Source organism: Ambystoma mexicanum, chromosome 7p (assembly GCF_040938575.1).
Source record: "Ambystoma mexicanum isolate Mex_15411 chromosome 7p, UKY_AmexF1_1, whole genome shotgun sequence".
NCBI classification, from domain to species: domain Eukaryota; kingdom Metazoa; phylum Chordata; class Amphibia; order Caudata; family Ambystomatidae; genus Ambystoma; species Ambystoma mexicanum.
In genome coordinates, this window is record NC_090939.1 from 162397511 (window position 1) to 162417210 (window position 19700).

The window sequence follows — 19700 nt, forward strand, 5'->3', positions numbered from 1 at the left end:
GATTTGTATTCATACTTGATAGAGCAGAGGGAACTGTTGAACCATGATTCATGGTGGCAGTTTTCAGGATTTTTGTGATTTGAGGGGTGCAATTTTATCGAGGGCCAGTGTGATGATGGTGCTGTAATTGTTGAGGGGAATGGAGGGATGTTTGCATGGGGAACAGTGGGGGTAGTATGAGCGGTGCAAAGAAGACTGTGGGGGTCATTCTGACCCTGACGGTAAGGGGTTAACGGCGCCGGTAAAGGTGCCAGATCCGTCAACCCCTTACCGCCCTATTACGAGTCTGCTCACGGGAACCCGCTAAGGACGTCTGGTAAAACGAGCCGTCCTTAGCGTGGTCCCCCGAGCAGACGAAGATGCTAACAAGATGCTAACAACGGTGCCGGAGCCGTCAACCCCTTAGCGGCCTATTACGAGTCTGCTTGCCAGAACTCGCTAAGGACGCCTGCTAAATCCAGGTGTCCTTAGCGGGTCCCGCGAGCAGACCAAGATGCTGACAACCGGCCCATTATTAATGGGCCCGTTGTTAGCATCCTCCCCATTCGCATTGAGCCCTATGGGGACTCAAATGGGAATAGGGATGGGTTCCTTGAATGAGGAATTACCAGGCCCTCCAAGGTCGGAATGGCCCACTAATTCCTCATTGAAGGAACCCGGACCCGGCCCGGTAAGGGGGTAGCCATGCCGCTAATAACGGCATGGTTACCTCCTACCTCGTAATGACCCCCTGTGTCTGTAATGTGTTTGGTTTGTCTGGCTGGGGCAATAGGGTTGGGTAATCCTGTGTGGTGAAGAGAGCTTGAATGTGATTGCTAAATGGTCAGACCGTGACACCCATTTTGATTTTCCGCAGATAAATTATTTTGCTTGAAATTAAAAGGCCATGGGTGTTGCCAGCTGAGTGTGTGTGCGTAGATGACACGTTTTGTGAGGTCATAGAGGATGAGTGGAATGATGATAATCTTTAGTGAGGGGTTATTGTTTGGAGGGGATCTAACAGAGTTGAAATCACCAAGGTTGATATTGGTGCCGGGGGAGCTGTGGTTGTTAGCTGCAAAGTCAGTGCAGTCAGTGTGGAAGTTGGGATTGTCTTTTGCAGGGGGCTAAACGAGATGGATAAGGGTGGGGTGTGGATGTAATGGAGGCGAGCAAGTCAGAGTGAGCACTTCAAATGAAATGTATGGGTGTGTGTGTGGGTGGTTGCTAAGTGTGATGGACCCTTTGTAAATCTCGGCGATGCCACCTCCTTGTTTGTGTGGGCTTTCTCTGTGGTGGATGAGATAGCATGGTAGAAGGATGTCATAGATAATAGGAGCTGGGTGGGATTTGAGTCATATTTCTGTTAGAAAGAATATGCCTTGGGAGTGTGTGCTAATAAGCCAGTTGATTTCATGCTTGTGAGCAGGTGCGACGTGTCAGTTGAGTGTACATGATTAGTTGTTTAAGAGGAGTGCTGTGTTGGAGTTTGATTTGAATGTGGTTTGTGTGCTTGATTTTTGTCATGTTTTTGACAAACAGTGGCAAACAGAGGTTAACAGGGGACATAGAATAAAGCAGAAAAAGATAACTGCAGGAGCCCTTAGCTCTGTCTGCCCCTTGTTCTGGACGCCCTAGGGAACGTGCTCAAATTCCCAAAGTAACCCGGAAGTAGTTCAGCAGGAAACAGATATAAGCAGGAGCCAAGAAGTCGGTCCTATTTTGCCAGTAGAAGCAGCAGCGGATTACAGAATGCAGGTAAGGAGATGGAGGAGGAGCTGCAAAGAGCGGTACCACACTACAAAGTGGAACTCTCTAAGACTAGGCTCTTTGTATGACTGGTCTTCTGGCACAACCATAAGCGGCTGCACACATTGTATGCTTCCTTGTAATTTTTAATGTATGTGATCACTATGTAATCGATCACTTTGCACTAAGTACCCTTGTGGGGCCGCATTATTGTAACCCTGAATCATGCCTTCATCCATGTCGTCACAGCGCCTCGATGCCCGAGGGCTGTAGAGCGCTCTATAAATATAAATAAATAAAATGAGGGGGGGTATTAATAGCTACCCCTAGCTGTGGATGAAAGAGAGAATGCAGTCAGATACACTGCAGGAGCGCGTTTTAAAAGGGCTGCTAGCGCAAGCATGTTGGGGGAGGGGGCTTCAGGCTACAAAATAATATTGAACTATTATTTGTTTTAGTGTCAAGAAGGAAAGGTGAAAAGGAATTTCTCCATGTGAGTCTTTGCTATGAAAATATGTATTTTCATTGTACAGTGGTAGAACACCAGATTTGCCTATCACGTTTCATATATGATACAAGCGCAGCTTATTGTCATTGGATACTATTTTTCATACAATGTAACCTTAACAAGCGATGTCCTTATTCACTGGGTGTCATTGATGCAACAGTGTTTTTTGCAATGGTGCAGTAAATTACTACCAAATCCATATCACTCCCACTTTCACAAATGGGTGACAGGGTGTCACAGACTGTTGTCTTAGCATGTTTTTTTTCATCAAATACTATCCTACCCCTAGAAGAGATGTCCTTATTCTGAGGGTTGAGTAAATGATGATAAAGGTTTGTTTAATGCTAATTGCTTCCAAATCCAAGTTACTTCCACTATCACTTTGCGCCTTGAAACACTTGTGTATAGGCGCGTTATAAATGCCATATCATATAATATCATACAGGTTATAGCAGAGAGGTGTCAAATTAACAGCAATGCTGCTGTGGCAAGTTATGCTGTTAGTCAGAAGGTGTAATAAATATTGCTCATTCCTGCCAAGTCCCCAGTACCTGCGCCCTCCATTAGAGTGCCGCAGAAAGGCCCAAAGCTGGTGGTATTAAAACATAGCGGTCAATCGTGCTTATGAACTTTAGTTGGGTGAAAAGTAAGACGAGAATACATGCGAAAATCCCATGTGTAAAAAGTAGCGATATTGCTGACAACACCAAAATATTGACAGAAATTATGCAAGTCAGAAAATACTGCTGATGTGTGATCTGCTACCATTTAAGTTGTCTGAAAATGAAACAAGTATTGGCAAAGCCAACATTTTGGGCATTTCTATAATCTGACCCCGTTTCGACTCTTCGTACATTTTTAACATTATGCATATTACATTTTACAGTTTTGCACACATTATTTGCATAAAAACATAATAATATGTTTCTAGTTGTCTATGTCTTTTTTTATTTTTTACGAAAGAAACACAAAGCAGTCACATTCTCCAACCATTTACTGTAGGTAGCCGGCAGCATGTCACTGGCTAACCACCCACCTGTGCACGGTATTATTTACAGAAGTCAGCATCAATAGATTTAAAGTGTAGGGAAGTGTATATTTCCAATACATTGAAATCATTTTTCTGAACATTTAATTTCAGCAAAGATAGGTCCCTAAGTATGAGCTTAATCAAAGGCAGGTGTATCATTAGGTTAACCTCTTTAAGACACTAGCTTTGCAATCTGCTTTCATACAAATACATCATGGCTAAGAAGTTGTACCAAAAGCAGCTTAATGTCCCAATGAACCCATTAACTTTCTGACAGTCCCTTTCCGAGGCAGAAACCCCAACCTAGAGAGCAGATATTGGGAAATCACACCATAACATGTCCAAGTGATATGTGATGCCAAACTCGTAATCCTAAACCTGGCTGCCTGCCTGAGTCCAGAGCTCCAACCACAATGCCACGGTACTCAAAGGTAGCGGTCTACATTCAATTACATCCATAGATCAGCTTGTGCTAAGAAGGGTAGTGAGTATGAAATGGAGCACATTGTTAGTGACACTACAAGATATGCCGAGGTAGGCCGGTGTCTCAGAAGCTATGCCAGGTGTTGCTTTGTTTCCCCCTAAAATGACATTGCTTTGATAACTTGGGGGCCAATCATCCAATCATCCCCTTTACCTTCCCCTATAATGGTTGGATACAGGGTCAGCGTCTCCTTCTTTGCTACTGCAGCTCTCTCCTGGGTATGGCGGCTATGCCACTAAGCCTGTTGCTTCTCACTGCAGCCACAGGTAGGTGGGTGAAGTTTGGGTCAGCCCTCAGATTTTCTGTTACTGATCCCTCGCAAGTTCTGGTGCAGGCTACTGCACGGCATCAGGCGCCCCTTCTGTGCTGTCCACCTTCTCTGTGAACTGCTGAAACCATTTTCTCTAGACTAAATAGTTGCCCTGTCATAGAGTCAAGGTTTCTATTTAGAAGGAAGGGCATTTTTATCTCTACAATTCTCTCTTTTATAGGATGGGTGTTAAACCTGAAGAATGTTAATAGTAAAACTCCATGATGCAGATGGAAACATGTTTATTGGAGGATGACAATGAAAATAGAATGACTTCCCCAACACTACCAATGCCACCCATCTCCTCCTCAGCAACAGTTGACTGAGTCATCTGCTTCCAACAACCCCCAGCATTCCAGATCCAACCTCCATGCCATGCACACTCTAAACATGCACAGCGGACTTCCCCCTCAACCCCATTCAAACCCTGTTCAGCAACTCTAACACGCATTCACACTACTCTGCCTGATACACCCTGTTCCTGCTGAGGTCTCATGGGTCTGGTATCCGTCGGCAGGATCTAAAGGTAGATGTTGCTACTCACGCTCGTGTGTGGTCACACATCGCACCCAACCACCAGCTGTTCATGTTGTGGTTTCTACATACAGGTGCTTCCTCACTGAGCACACATGAGTGCCCTTTCAAAGGTTGTAGTCTGTCTGCTGCTTTTTAGAAGGTTGTGATTGGCAGCTGCTGTTGGAAGGGTTCCACATTCTTACTCCTTGAGACCTCCAATGTGTCGGGCACAGCCCTATTATTTGAACCCACCCAAAGTCAAGCCCACGCATCTCATCAACAGCAGCCCAGCACTACAGACCTTGCCGGATGGTCTTCCTTCTATCCTGCGACCTTCCATTACATCTGTCTAACCCAGGGCAGCACATGTGTGCTCAGTGAATGTGTACAGCAATGCAAGTAACTTTGCAAAAGACACCAGCAAAAGGAAGGCTCACATCCCACGTACAGCTGCTCCAGCATCATTTGGGTTTGCTGCCTAAGGGGGAGATATCATGATCTCACAGTTACGTTCTATTACTTCCTACCTTATCGTTCGAGGGTAACCCTCACAGCATTCCCTTACCGGCATTCCCATCTCCTTTCTACCAACAAATTCTCCCCAGCCCACACCCTTGATATGTTCAAGTTTCCAGCACCCCCTTTGTTGTGACTGGTGTTCTCCTCTCATGGCCCTGTAATCTGCTGTTAATGCCCTATTTGCCATTCCTTGTAGTACTTTCCCGGTCAATCTTCGCCTGTTTCAGCTGCCTGCTGCCGAGGTGGCCATTGGGTTTAAGCAGCAGGGGCCTGTGCTGCCCCCACTTTTTCTTCCTTCGGGAGGAGGGGTTCTGCTTTTGTCTGACTGCCGCCTCGACAGACAGGGTAATAGTTAAAGTGGCGCGTTCCTCCACATAAGAATTAGCAAACGCACAACCCCATTTGGTAATGCCACATTATATCGTATCATATCAAGTGGGCAGGAAGAGAACTGGCCAATCATCGGTGGACGGGAGGTTTGCTGACGCAACATTTCCACATCTGTTGCGACCCGTTGCTTTCCTCAGATTAGTCTCCACATCCACCATTGAAAGACGGGCTACATTAGAGGGCTGTGTGCAGTAGTGGACTTCTTCTCTTTCTGATCTGGCTTTGGAAAGCTCTGACAAGCTGGCTCTCCCATGGAAATTTGATAAGGAATACTTCCCAGAACTTATGTGCATACACCACTTACTAAATGAGCTTGAAGAAATCAGTATCCCTCAGGCTCTCAAGACTCATCACTTATTGAACACCCTCTAAGAATAAGTATTAGCATCCGGGGTGTGTGTCACAGCCAATCAGGTTGCTCAGCTCACAGGTTGAATCCCACGATCCATGCCCGCTTTCTGAGAAACGTGGAGGCTGCTCGCACCTGCCCTGCCATTTTCCCTTACCTCCCTCTCCCACCGTCCCTTCGCCCTCACCCCTCCCCACCCCACTTACCTTATTTCTCTGGTGGTGGTATCACTGTCACCGCCACTTCCTAGGCTGCCATGGAAATGGAAAAGGGGCTCCCGCCTTCCATCTCCATGGTAGCCATCTTGTAAGCATTTTGTTTGAATGACCATGACGCAGCAAGCGATCCCATTCCTTCGGACAAAATACATTGCTGCCAGCACCCTGGGTTTTCAGATTGAAAACCAGGGGTACTAAAAGCAATAAAACCTGATCCGACCGGATCAATAATTAATTATTGCAACAATGTTTAATGGCAAACATTCCTAGAATTAGTGTCAATATATTTGTAGAAGAACAGAGGGATTTTTGATCAACAAATATTCATTTCTTTTTTTCCAAGTAGGTAATCGCAACAACAGTCACATATCGAGGGGTGGGGGGTTTGTTAAGAAAACACTCTCAGAAACTTTTAACATCTCATTACCCCACATACTCTTTCATCCTAGGCAGGCGGCCATTGATGGATTGATAATGCCTTTTCTGTGGTGAACAAGTGGACAGCGATGGATTAATAATGCCTTCTCTGATGGATTAATAATGCCTTCTCTGGGGTGAGAAAGTATGAGAGACAGTAATGGCAGCTAGTTTACCTGCCCTGCGGGAGTGGAAGCACCAAATGGTCCCAGCGGCGCTTGCGTCGAAGCAGCAGCTCCTCTTCTTGCACTCCTTGGCGCTGATGCCCGGGTAGCCGCACTCTCTTCTCTCTTTTACCGCCACGGAGCATTCTTGATGATGTAACACTGTAACAGAAAGTGACGATAATAAGAACCTTTCCACTCTTTGATATTATAGGCAAATGAGACATTTTAATGTAAGAAAGTGAAACTTTTGCTTTTCACTTATATGCAAGATCTTTCTTTGGAGGGTCATGCTTAAGAGAAACACTGGGCCTCATTACACGGAAGGCGGTAAACCAAGGTGGTCCATGCCGGTAAATTACCGGCACCGCCTTGGAGGAAGGGGGAATTACCGCCCTATTCTAAGGTTGGCGGGCGGTAATTCCCCCTTCCTCCATTGCCCTTGCCCATTCCCATTTTTGCCCCATAGGGCATAATGGGAATGGGGAAGGTGCTAATTACGGTTGCGCAAATTGCGGTACCGTAATTAGCACCCTGGTCCCTTTGCGGGTTCGTTTTTAAACGCCTCCTAAAAGCAGGCATTAAAGTACCAACCCGCAAAGGGACCTCGTAATAAGGCGGTAAGGGTTAACGGTCACCTGCAATGTTCCCTCTTATTATTTTTTTCTATGTGCGGAACCGGTTGGCTGTTGTGCGCACATTATTTTCCATGTGCGCAACTGACTAATGAGGTAAGCCAGTTTGTGAGCTACCGTCGCAGAAGAGAGTTTGCAAAGGAATTTCCTCTACCCAGCCACTGCAATTCTTTAAAAATCTTTTTCCAAATACATGGGCTAAAATAAAATGTGTCATATGTGATTATACAGAAAACTCAATAACCAGTCCAAGACTTCAGTATCTGCCACAGTACCTTGCAAATGTACTTCTGCGCAGAGAAAAATATCGGCCTCATTATGAGTTTGGCGGTAAGTGGTAAAGTTGGCGGCAACTCCATTGCCGCCAACTTTACCACTACGCCAAATTACGATTTCGGGCCTGGAGTGGAAGATTTTCCTCCAGGAAAAATCCTGGTGGTAAACCCTCAAACTCAATACCGAAATCATCAGAATTTCCAGTGCGGTAATCCCGCCAAAAAGACACATTTATTCCAACGGACTCAATATGGACTCAATATGAATGGGGAATTACACCGCCACCACCAGTTGTAATCTGGTGGAAATTCCTCCGGACCAAGTGGCAGTGACAGTAATTTGTTTGGGCGATATTCTGGCAGATTTACACCAGGATACCGCCCCAAGACTTAATGAGGCCCTGTATGTTTTATGCCAATGGAAAATCACTAATTTGTATTAAAAAATACAAATATCTCTTAGTTGTGTTCCCACATATCACGCACAAACAATATTTATTCTTAAAGAAATGTTTCTTTGCATTCTGATTTTTCAAAAAAAGGGAATTTTATTCTTGATGCGATAATCTTGTGGTCAACCGACACGTGTTTCGACCCAAGGGATCATTTTCAAGGCTGGTGCGTTATTGTTCCTTGACCATTAGGTAGGTTGGCTCTTGGTGGGGGGTTGGGATAGGTGGGTTCCACTCCTTCAATAGGCTGGTTTGTCAGCCTGTTACTGCTGCGAGCAACGACCCTTGTTGTGGCCCTCAAATATCTCTTGTCATAACTAATGTGGATGTCAAGAAACTCACACAGAATACATTTGCCGATGGATTAATGGCAATTAAAAGCAACGTGTCAAAAACATGCTAAAGGAGTTCAAGTGCCACTTTAATGAAGTAATCCAAGGGCCAGGAGAACATGCTTTTAATAATTTGTGTACGGATTATAATTGCATCGGAATAACTGCACCTTAGAATATGATGATCCAAAATTCAAGTGCCTCTGCTTACTATCCACATTACGTTCTCCTATGGGTAGTGATAATGGTTCCATGTCATTTCATCATGGGATGGTTTTTCGTGGGGTTTTTTACAGCGATTTTTAATTGTGAAAATACCATCAAATTTTTGTTCAAATTATATTTGAGGGGGATCCGCCCAACCCCCCATTTTTTTAAAAATTCGAACATCCATGGCAGCCATTAGAAGAGAACTGGGCCTAGTGTCTCTTTTATCTATGGTCGACCAAAGTGCCATGAGATTCTACAGAAAAATAATCCTGGCGGACACGTTACCAGCATATAACATCATCAAGGATGAACTGGAAAGTGGCAAATGTAAAGCCCTTAACAGTTGGGCTGAAAATAGAAAAGAGAAGCTAACCGAAATAGCACGCACAGATTTAGTGCTTAAAGAAAATCCGGTTAGAATCAAACCAAAAATGGATGAATGGATTGGATACATACGATTGAGAAAGCAGTAGAGAACAAACTCCTAACTCATCTCCCTCCAACGTTTAACAAATTGAAAAAAACGCTAAATTACTGTGCTAAATTTCTGGAAAAAAGCAAAAATAATTCTTTTCATGAAAGCTAGACTGAATCTACTGTTAACACAGGAAATCCTAACCATCCGGGGAGCTACAGGCAAAAAGGGATGCCGTCTATGTAAAAAGGCGGAGGTGGCGGAAACCCTGAAACATCTTGTAATAGATTGTACTAATACCAAACAAATCAGATCTACCTACCTCTTACCTCTGATATTGAATCCATGGATGAAACAAGAAGACGACCTATGGAACAGATTAATAGCCGGAGAAACCACCAGATGGACGGTGGCTATGGTGAACGTAATTGAAATAACATTCCGGCAGATCAATGCGGTAACAACTGCACCAACGCCCTCTTAGGAAGTGGAACCTGTCCAGTGGATGAAGAAGAAGAGGGAATTGTCTGATCACCCTAGAGGTATCGGTACATCCGGAGGAAGGTCTCTGTGAAATTTAGACTTGGACTAACCAACTGCAATGGAAACTTTGATAAAATTCAGGTGTTCCATGAATAAATTAAAAAAAAAAAAAATTTGATGGGGTTTTTAGAAAAAAAATTGCAGTAAAAAACCCTGCAAAAAAACATCCCGCGAGGAAAGGACATCGTACCGTGATAACACCATCCTTAGAAATAAGAAATATATGCACCATGCATTTTTACTCCCTAAAAAAGGGAAATGTTCCTAACAAAAATAAGAAACAATGAACATATCATTGCTTCAACCCACAAAGCTCCACTGATATTTTTTCAAATTAGTGACCAGCAGAGCAGTGGCATAGGAAGGAAGTAACTTTAATAATATTAATGCCCAATCTCAAATGGAATTTTATGGGGAAAGAACATCTTTTAATAAGCAGAAAGTATCCCTATTGGCAAAGCTAATTACTTTTTTACTCCCTGAAAAATCATTTGACTCCAAGTAGGGAGCAACATCTGATTAGAGCCCTGCTTGTCCCCCTGACATAGGGAGTGAAATGACTTGGCACATAATAAAGTGTATAGTTTTGCCCACCCTTCCGCACCACAGCCTAGATAAAATTAAACAAGACCCTTACTGAGGTTTATTATGGAGCCCTGTTGAAGAAAACCACACATACATTCCGTTTAAGTTAATTGCATCAATACATCAGAGATACAAATGATTTAGTGCCTTCTTCTACAACTATGGATCCCTCCTCTGTAATTCTTTGTGATCAGTTAAATAAGATGCAGGGAGATGCTGGAGACTGCACACACAGAACACATGGTTATATTGAAAAGCCCTCAGCAGTGTAGCATAGAACGAAAAAGAAGGTGCTGTTGTCCGGATGGGTACTAGACTTTCCTATCCTTTAGCAAACAGCCAACATATTTCCTTCAGTGTACTGCCGAAACGTCTGACCTGGTCTTTGAAATTTGCTGCTTTGTTCATCACCTGCAAGGAGTGATGCTTTCACCCATACCCTTCCCCAGCCCCTGTGCTTGCCTCCAATACTAGTTGATAGAGCACTGCACAAAATGAAGGATTGTAGCAGTAAACACTCACTGGGATATTTGCAGACCCAAAATACTTTGCAAGCAAGGTATATTTAAATGCCTCAACATATGATGTGCATTTTAAGAATGTCATGACTCTGCATGTACACAATTCTTTTGCAGTGCATACAAGATTGTTTGCAGCATACCCCACCTTTATATCATTGTGTGGGATTAACACAAGTGCTCAGTGAAACTGTTTTTCTATAGAAGCGAGTTACCATATAATGTGAAGGTCCATACCCAAAGGAACTCTGAACACTTGGAAATGATGCAGATTGTGTGAAAAGCATTCTCCACTCTGAATATCCGGTGCCATGAATCTATGGACGAGTAATCCCAGGCATAGTCCATACCCATTATACCTTGTAGGCTAAGTAAATGATATTGCAATGTTGCTCTCTACTTATAGGGTAATGTTAGTCATGCTAAAGTAGGAGACGCTGAACATCACATTTGTCTTTTCAAATTCTTTAGAGGGCAAATTAATATTTGAGTTTCATAATGCGGTAACTTACAAGTGGGCCGCTTCAAAGCACTTGCGTGACATATGTACAAAGAAGAGGAAGTATGGGATTTGGTTACACATCCAAGTAGCCTGCTTACTTACAGTCAGTATCCGATATTTGAGCTGGTAGTTATGTTATGTTATGTTAATTGGACTTATAACACGCCAAAGCCCACGGGCATCCAGGCGCCGAAAGACAGAAGTAATACGTGAGACTCGGTGATTATCCTAGTAAAACAGAATTGTATTCAGCTGTTTGCGGAAGGCAAGATGGTCCTCTATCGTTCGTAGCTGTGGTAGGAGGGCATTCCAAGCTTGAGCACCATGAACATGGAAAGCCCGCCCTAAACCACAAGATCTTTTTATCCATGGCAATGCCAACAGGAACACTTCAGTGGATCTTAAGCATCTCTTAGGTTGATAGAGGTTAATCTTCTCCTTCAAATATAGAGAAGCATTTCCAAAGATACATTTGTGGCATGTAGTGAGCAGTTTGAATTGGATGCGAGCTGCCACCGGGAGCCAGTAGAGTTTTTTCTGGCAGCACTAGTGGGTTCAAAGCTTTTCATCTGAAAGATGATCCGCCCAGCTGCATTTTGTATCTTCTGCAACTGTTGGATATCAGCTTTATTGGCCCCTCCCAGTAAGGCGTTACAATAGTCCACCCATGGTAGTTTCACGGCCCTTGAAAGTTTTATACCACCAATATTAGCATGGCTACTTGTCTAAGTACCTTTAAGTGGTAGTTGGTGTTGGTAGTGCTAGCTGTGACATGTGCCTCACTATCAAGACTGTCCTCCATATAAGTGCCTAAGGTCGTGACTTGCTGCACTATTTTAATTTGAATACCTTTTATGGTAAAATAGTCATATTTTTGACTTAATTTAGATTGAGCATGCTGAGAGCCGAAGAGCATCAACTCGGTTTTAGCAGCATTTAAGCAGAGCCAGTTTGCTGACATCCATTGTTTTATGACATAGTAGGCTACAGCTAAAGTTTGTTCAACATCATGGTTCCCAGTTATATTCAATACCAACTGAAAATCATCTGCGTAATTACAGAAAAAAGATCCCCAGAGATTCCAGCTCAACACATAGGGGAGAATGTAAATGTTGAACAGCAAGGGAGAGAGACATGCCCCTTGGGGAACTCCACATGTTATAGTATGTGGCTCGGAGGCACAGTCACCCCAATGGACACGTGACTTGCGGCCCTCCAGAAAAGATCTAAGCCAAGTGATGGCATTATTGGAGAGTCCGCCAACAGATGCCATCCTTGCAAGCAAGATTTTATGGTCCAGCAAGTCAAAGGCTGACGATAGATCCAACAGCATCAGCAGCCCTGACTTGCTGTGTTCCAGTTGACCAAGCATGTGTGTTTGTAAATCCAACAATGCTGTCTCGGTTCCATGGAAACTCCAGAAGCCTGATTGCTTTGCGTGCAATTTACCAGTATCAAGTACATAAGATTGCAGCTGTGTAGTAGATGCCTTGTCTATGAGCTTCAGGAAAAATAAAGTATTTGTGATGGGTCTTAAATCAGCCGCATCCAACGGGTCCAATCCTGTTTTTTTTTGCAGAGCGGTAACTGCCACATTTTTAATCGAGTGAGGAATGGATCCGGTATGAAAGGAAGAACTGACAAACCGACAAAGAAACGGCGCAAACTATTCTCGATGCTTCAATATATATTTAGAGGGGAACATTTCCCGAGGACAATTAGTAGGTTGCATGTTTTTTAGTAACTCCAGCATTTCAATTAAATTGGGTTCAATAAAATTAAAGTTAGACTATATAGTGTGGGTGATGCTTTTGGTTAGGCACAATGAGTAACAGAAATTCTGGCGCGTGAACGTTATTCATGTTACTACAAACATAAAACAAGTGGATGTAGGTACACGTCTGCAAACCTTTCACAGAGCCGAGAGAGGAAGAGTCAAGGTTGTCCGGCAGTATCTTACTGTACTCTCGGGCAGAAGTCAGAGGCATAAGGTGAAAGTGTGGTAGAGTCAGGTTTAGGAGTCATGGGTGGGGAGGGAATGTTTTTAGTAAATGTGTGCAGGCATATCTTGGTTAGATTCTTCTGTTCATGGAACCAGTTTTTCATATTAGTTTTTACTACCTGTGTTGTATTTTGCTGCTAGGGATTTTAGGTGCATAGTAGTGTAATGCAAATTAGCAGAATATCAAGAATAGTTGCTTATTTTAAGAGAAAGAACATTTCAGTTAATTGCTGTGTCTTGTGCCTTATTAAATCTTCTTGAATAGGTGAGAATTTTCTGAGTGCGCTGCTAAAATTCTTCTGAGCGGCTTCCAGAAGGAAGCTGGGCAAGTGCAAATGTGCACAGTTTAGAGGGAACATTGGTCACCGGTACCCTTACCGGTGACCGTTAACCCTTAACGCCTACCGTGTAATGAGGCCCACTATCTGGATTGCAGATGTAGCCATGCAATCCCTTAACTATCTTAGCACACACACACACTCAGTTGAGCGTGAAATGCGTTGTGTGCGGGTCGTGCCTCTAGGCGTCCTGCCTCTGTTTTTGCTGCTGCCTTTGAGGCCGTGTTTTTATCTTACTTTTGTATTACCCATTAAATTACACTTATGACCATTCCTACGTTTTGAGCTGCGCTATTTTTTGTTTACTTGGGCACCTTTATTCTGTCCGCGGAGAGTGCGGTTCCCCTTTCCTCTTGGTCTTTTCGATATATATATATATACATATATATATATGTTACAGGGCCCGCGGTAGCAGCCGTGCAGTTATGGTTAAGTTGCTCATCCAGTAGTAAGACCTCTTTTTGGGCTGCTTATAATAACTTCGGTCCCCTGGACGAATCCTCACCAAACTTTGTATAAAAAGTATATGGGCCACTCTGAATTTTCTGCCAAGTTTGGGGAGGTTTTTACATGGGGGGCAAAGTTATAGGGGGGGTCCACTTTTTTTTTCCATAGACTGAATGGGCAAAAACGTTGCACATGCCTACAGGGCAAACGGCTGAACGGATTTAAACCAAATGTGTGGCAGGAGCGGGGGCTTGGTTCTGAAAGCATGCTTTTGCGTGTTTGGTGGAAATCTGACCAGTGCTTGTGTTGCAAAGAACTGAAATGTACGTCCCAAAAAATGTGTGATATCTGGCTCTGCTCCGCAGACCCATTTCCCTGTTAGCTCTGCAGACAGAAGTCTCATTGGCTTGCAGTATGCCGTGATGTCGCCGAAGATTTCACGCGGCCAGTGGTTGGCTGGAGGGAAGCATGCTGTGCATCAACATTTTTTGCAATTGCCGCCTTGGTGTATCGGAGGACAGTGCAGCGCCAGAAGGGTCTGAAAACATAGTTTATGCCATGTGTTGGAGGGAAGAAGGGATGGAAAGGGTGTGGGAGTGGGAAGTGGTTCGTCTGATATATCTAATGAGGTGGAAGAAGACAGTGGTGTGGCTGCAGTGTTCATGCATATTGTGCCAATTGGCGGGTATGTGAATAGGTGGCTACCGTGTGTGGTGAATGCAGGCAGCCTTATGAAGCATTGGTTTTGTGCAGTTACTAGAGTGCTGAGAGGAGGGCCATTGTGGCGAAGATTTTGTGATTCGGTTGCCAGAAACACCATAGTATGTGAATGAAAGTGGGTAGGGGTGGCTGAGACAGTGTTACGTTTGTAGATTGTGGTAACTGTTGTATGTTTTGCTGTATTGCTGCATCACGATGGGCAGGTTGGGTAGGAATGCTGGTGGCTGTGGTGTGTGTGTCGATTGTATTAGTAGGTCACGTGTTGGCATGCATGGTTGCATTACGTTGTGGTGGGTGTGTGGCCTAGAATATTGGGTGCATGGCTGAAGGCCTTCAGCAAAACCACTGCAGCAATGCAGTTTTGACTGTGCATCAGTCAGAGGGTGGTGATCTGTAAAGAATTGTCATGGAGCACATTTTGGACGTGATAGAGTACCAGAAGTGAGCTGAAATGTGTGTATTGTTGGTTCCATGGGTGTGCCCATTGTTAGAATATGCTAAATTTTTTGGTGTATGGGTGGAGATGGTGTAGGGAGAAGTCCTGCAGTGTGGCCACTGGGTGCAGTGTTTGCATACTGTCAGTGTGAAAGAGGGCATGGTTGAAGTTGAGCTTGTATGTGCTTGGATACAATGCTGTGTGCAGATTGGGTGCAGTAGGGCCAATGTTGTGAAGATGTTGTGGTTAGGTTGGCAGTGACACAATAGTTTGTGAATGGAAGCGGGTAGGGGTGTTTGTGGATTGTGGTAACTGTGATATGTTATCATGGATGGCTGTGTTATGGTGTGGGGGTTGGATGGAAGTGTTGCTGGCTATGTCACGTTTATGGATTCTGGTATCTGGCAACATGTTCACATAAATGGATGCATTATATTGTGCTGGGTGTGGGCAATGCCTAGACTGTTGCGTGCATGCCAAAAGTTGTGCTGGCTGCCGCTGTGGATGTTTGTGGATGCTGAAATCGTGGATTTCTTCGCAGAAGTTTTTACTGGCGGTGCTTTGTAATGGTAAGTATGGAGTGCTGTACAGAAATGACATTGTTGAATGCAGAGGTTTTGGATGTCATTGGTGCATGCGTGTGTGGAAATTTTACAGTACCCAATGAGGCAGTGCGGGAAAAATGACAGTGGAAAGGGAAGAAGTACTGTGTGTGTTTTACTTGGCCGTGGTCCTCGCTGTAGCTGGGAAAGCACACGTGTCACATCTTGCCATTCTGAGCATGGTGGCCATGGAAATGGAACTGTGGGGATTGTCCAATCAGGTGTTCAGGGTGTGGTTGCCAGGAGGGGCGGTACCATTTTTCCCCAATACTGTGTCGTGAGGTTGGTAGACTTGGAGGGACACACAGTGCTTATCGTGGGTGATACCTTTGTGCGACATCTGCACAGGTGTTGTGTGGAAAGAGGCGTTGCTGGTTATTTTGGGTTGGAAGGAGTGGACACTTTGTGGGGCAGTCAGTATGATTGCAGTTTCCACGGGATGTGGCCTCTGTCACTACTGTTGATGTTGTAGTGGTGCATTAGGGAAGTCTACATTTGGGTTACATGTCATGTGGACGTTTGCTCTGTCACCTGTGGAAGTTGCTGAATGAAGTGATGAGGATTTCTCCTACTGCTAAGGTCATTTTCTCATGCATAACACCAAGAGGAGTATGGGACCATACCAGTGTAATGTGTCCCCAGCCAGAGGTCTGAAGGTGTATTATAAACAGATGCATTTGTGAATTTATGCGGACTGCTGGGATGTTCTCCACCCACTATGAGATTATGAGGTTGCAAAATATGCAGTGGTTTTGTAGAAATGGCATTTATTTGACCGTCATTGGCAATGCCATTTTCTTTTACTCTGTGCAAAAAGCGTTGACCACAACTTGGTAAAAATGTGAGGAGAAGCAAACAGAAACTCATATAAACATAAAAAACAAAAAAAGGTTGCATAAATCACGTTAAAAAAACCTTTCAGAGCCACGACGGAAGACCCAATCCCCTACCCTGTTTGAAATTTCTTTCTGCCCCCACCCCTCACTAGCATGAAAATTGTGAGGCTTCCGCTGTACTTTCAGGATTACATGAGGCATATCCTGGGTGGCCATGTGGATGTATGTGGATGCAGAAATCTTGTGTATCGGTACATTTGAACTGTTGAACAGAACTGACAGTGTTAGATGATGACGTCTTGAATGCGATTGGTGGATGCGTGTGTCACTATTTAATTGTAGCCAATGAGGTAGTGGTGGACAGAAAATAGTAGAAAGAGAAGAAGGACTACTCCTGCTTTACTGGTGTGTGGGCCTCGCGGTACTTGGGGAAGCGCACGTGCCACAATCGACATTTCTCACCATGGTGGCCAATGGAAATGGCACTGTATGGAATGTCCAATGAGGTCCTGAGGGTGTGGTACACAGGAAGGACTGGTCACACTGTTTTTCATTCCTCCGCGTAGTGAGGAGGACCGACATGGAGAAACGCATTTAGTTCCTTTTGGGTGATGCCTTTGTGTTAGATCTCCACAAGTATGCCCAGGAAAGACACTTTGATTGCGATTTTGGTTTGGAATGAGTGGACGCATTGTGGTGCGCTGTCAAAGTCTGCACTTTTGGCAATATGATTGCACTTTGCAGACAAGTGGCCAGGTTTGTCCGCATGCATTTCGGTTGCATGTGTTGTTAACGTTTGTTCCATCACCTGAAGAGGTTGATGAATGCTGTGAAGAGGCTTTTTGCCACTGCCCAGGTGATGTCTCAGCCATACCACCAAGAAGAGTATGGGACTATCGTCATGTATGTTGTTCACAGTCAGATGCTGGAAGGGGTCTCATCAACACAAGCATGTCATTGTGTGCCCCCTTGTGGGATGTGCTTCTGCAACAATGACATCATTAATTATCGAAATGCAGATGTTTTCCATCCAAATGGAATTTCTTTGTCCACCATTGCTGATGCCCTTTTATTTGCCCATCTGCAGGAGGCGTTGAAAACTTTACTGTATGAATATGAGGAGGAGAAGAAATCCGAAAGTGAAAATAAAGGTGTTTCTCTAGAAGCACCTAAAAACCCCCACAAAAAATGCTCTTTTGAGAGCCACCACTCATGACGCAATCTCCTACCCTGGTTGCAATTTATTCCCCCATGTCTGCACACAACTCGAAAGCCTCATCTGGGGCTTTTGAGGATGGTGGGCATGGAAATGGGACTGTGCAGGGATTGCGGAATAACGTTTCTAGGTGTGGTGTGTATGCAGAGGAGTGTTGTACCGAGCTGATAAGGTTACATCGAGAGCTTTTCAATCTGATTGGTGGATGTATATGTGACTATTGAACAGTAGCCAATGAGGATGTGCTGCATACAACATAGTGCAAAGAGAAGAAGGACTAATTATGCTGTAGTGGGCTGTGGCCCTCGCAGTACTTGGGGAAGCGCGCGTGCCACATACTTCTGTTTTCAGCATGCTGCCCATGGAAATGGGACAGTGGGGATTTTCGTTTCGGAAGGTGTGGTTCACAGGAACGGACATTGACACTTTTCTCCATTACTGTGCGTAGTAAGGTGGGCAGACATGGTTGCATTTACTTTGAAAGGTAATGTGGCACAGCAGATGTGGTCCGACATCAAATACAGCTCCAAACTAAAGTGGCCAGCTACTCTGTTCTGAAAAGGTACAAACACATTGCGGAAGAACTGTGGGGTGTGGCCTTTTGTAGGGGCACAGTGGAGATCTTCCATCAAGAAAACAGGACTATATTGTTCATCCAAACACATAGATGAGCAATAGCACATTGTGAAGTGTTTGTAAGAGTGTACTTTCACAATAACACACTGTACATTGCAGTACACTGCACTTTTCCACTGTCCGAGGGTTCGCCTCCTGTCAGCAAATAAGGGCCCAGGTGCAGCGTGGTTGCGGTCGCATGATGATGTTGCAAATGTTCTCGATGGGCATGGCTGTGTGGAGGATGCATTTTGGCTGAAATAATTTGTGCCAATCTGCATAGATATCGTATGCATACCGTTGCATCTGTGGACTTATTGACAGTGTGACACAAGTGCGCCAACCTTTTGGGAGGAGCTGGGTGTTTATAAGGTGCAGCAGGTGGGATGTTTATGTGTACAGCTACCTGTAGGGCGTGGGTGGGCAGCTTCAAATAATTAAACTTTGTCACAAGTTTCTTCGCATATGCTGGAGAGGGGCAGTATCGCCAGGAAACGTTTGCTCCCACAACTACTTGTAGGTAGTTCACAAGATGTGGACATGTGGGTCGTAGGGGTGTCGTACATATGCATTCATTGTGCTTGCTGATATGCCGGGCAGGCGCGGTGTCCCTAGGACACCTACCTTTTCCTTACATGCAGTCATTCCCACCAGTACTGTGCGCCACTGAGTCATAATGGCATTTTGCAAACAAAGGAGAAGCCACATGTGTAAACTATCACAATTTCAATAGCAACATATGTGTGTACACATTCACACATACTGTTAGGAAAGGGAAGGGGTAGCACAAGTGAATATTTATTGTGGGGAATTGGGGATTTATACAAGTTGGTCGTGAGGGGATGAAGGGATTGAGGTATCATCATAAGGTCTCTGATCACACATATATTCTGGGGATGGCGGGCTGAGAAATGTGGTAGTGCAGTGCTATTTTATTTTCTCCATAATATGTCCTTGTACGTAATCTTTTAAGGCGGCAACATTTATCACCCAGTCTTCCATTTTGGCTTCCAGGATGTCCACTTTGCTACTTACAGAGTTTCTTTTCTTTTCTTTACTACCATGCTGTTGTGGAAGGGGTGTCGCTTTCGCTGCCTTGCTTTCCATTCCAATATGTTCCCTTACCATAACCATAACGTCCCTATAGACCTATTTCCATTGATTTTCATGGGTTTTTACTAGTGCAACTTTACCATAGCATCCCTTTAACAACATGTTTTCACTGATATATCTATACATATATCCACATATATATGTATATATATATATGTGTTCTAATGTACATAGGGAAACATTGTGGATCCTGTAGTCAAAGGGTTAAATCAGATGACTACTGTTAAGGCCAATATATGCCTTGAACTGGCCAGTTATAGGATGTTTGCCTGGGG

General features: G+C 44.3%; 1 protein-coding gene and 1 long non-coding RNA gene across 2 annotated transcripts in view; one reads left to right on the forward strand and one right to left on the reverse strand.

Moving 5' to 3' along the window:
* Positions 1-19700, reverse strand: part of LOC138525781 (putative gastrointestinal growth factor xP4) — a 47285-nt gene that overhangs the window by 23504 nt on the left and 4081 nt on the right. The window contains exon 2 of the mRNA XM_069635989.1: positions 6646-6795. Coding sequence (XP_069492090.1) covers positions 6646-6795 — 150 coding nt within the window. The remainder of the gene's footprint in view (positions 1-6645; positions 6796-19700) is intronic.
* The window catches only part of LOC138525785 (uncharacterized), a 62761-nt gene that overhangs the window by 11020 nt on the left and 32041 nt on the right, over positions 1-19700 (forward strand). The gene's annotated exons all lie outside the window — the stretch shown is intronic.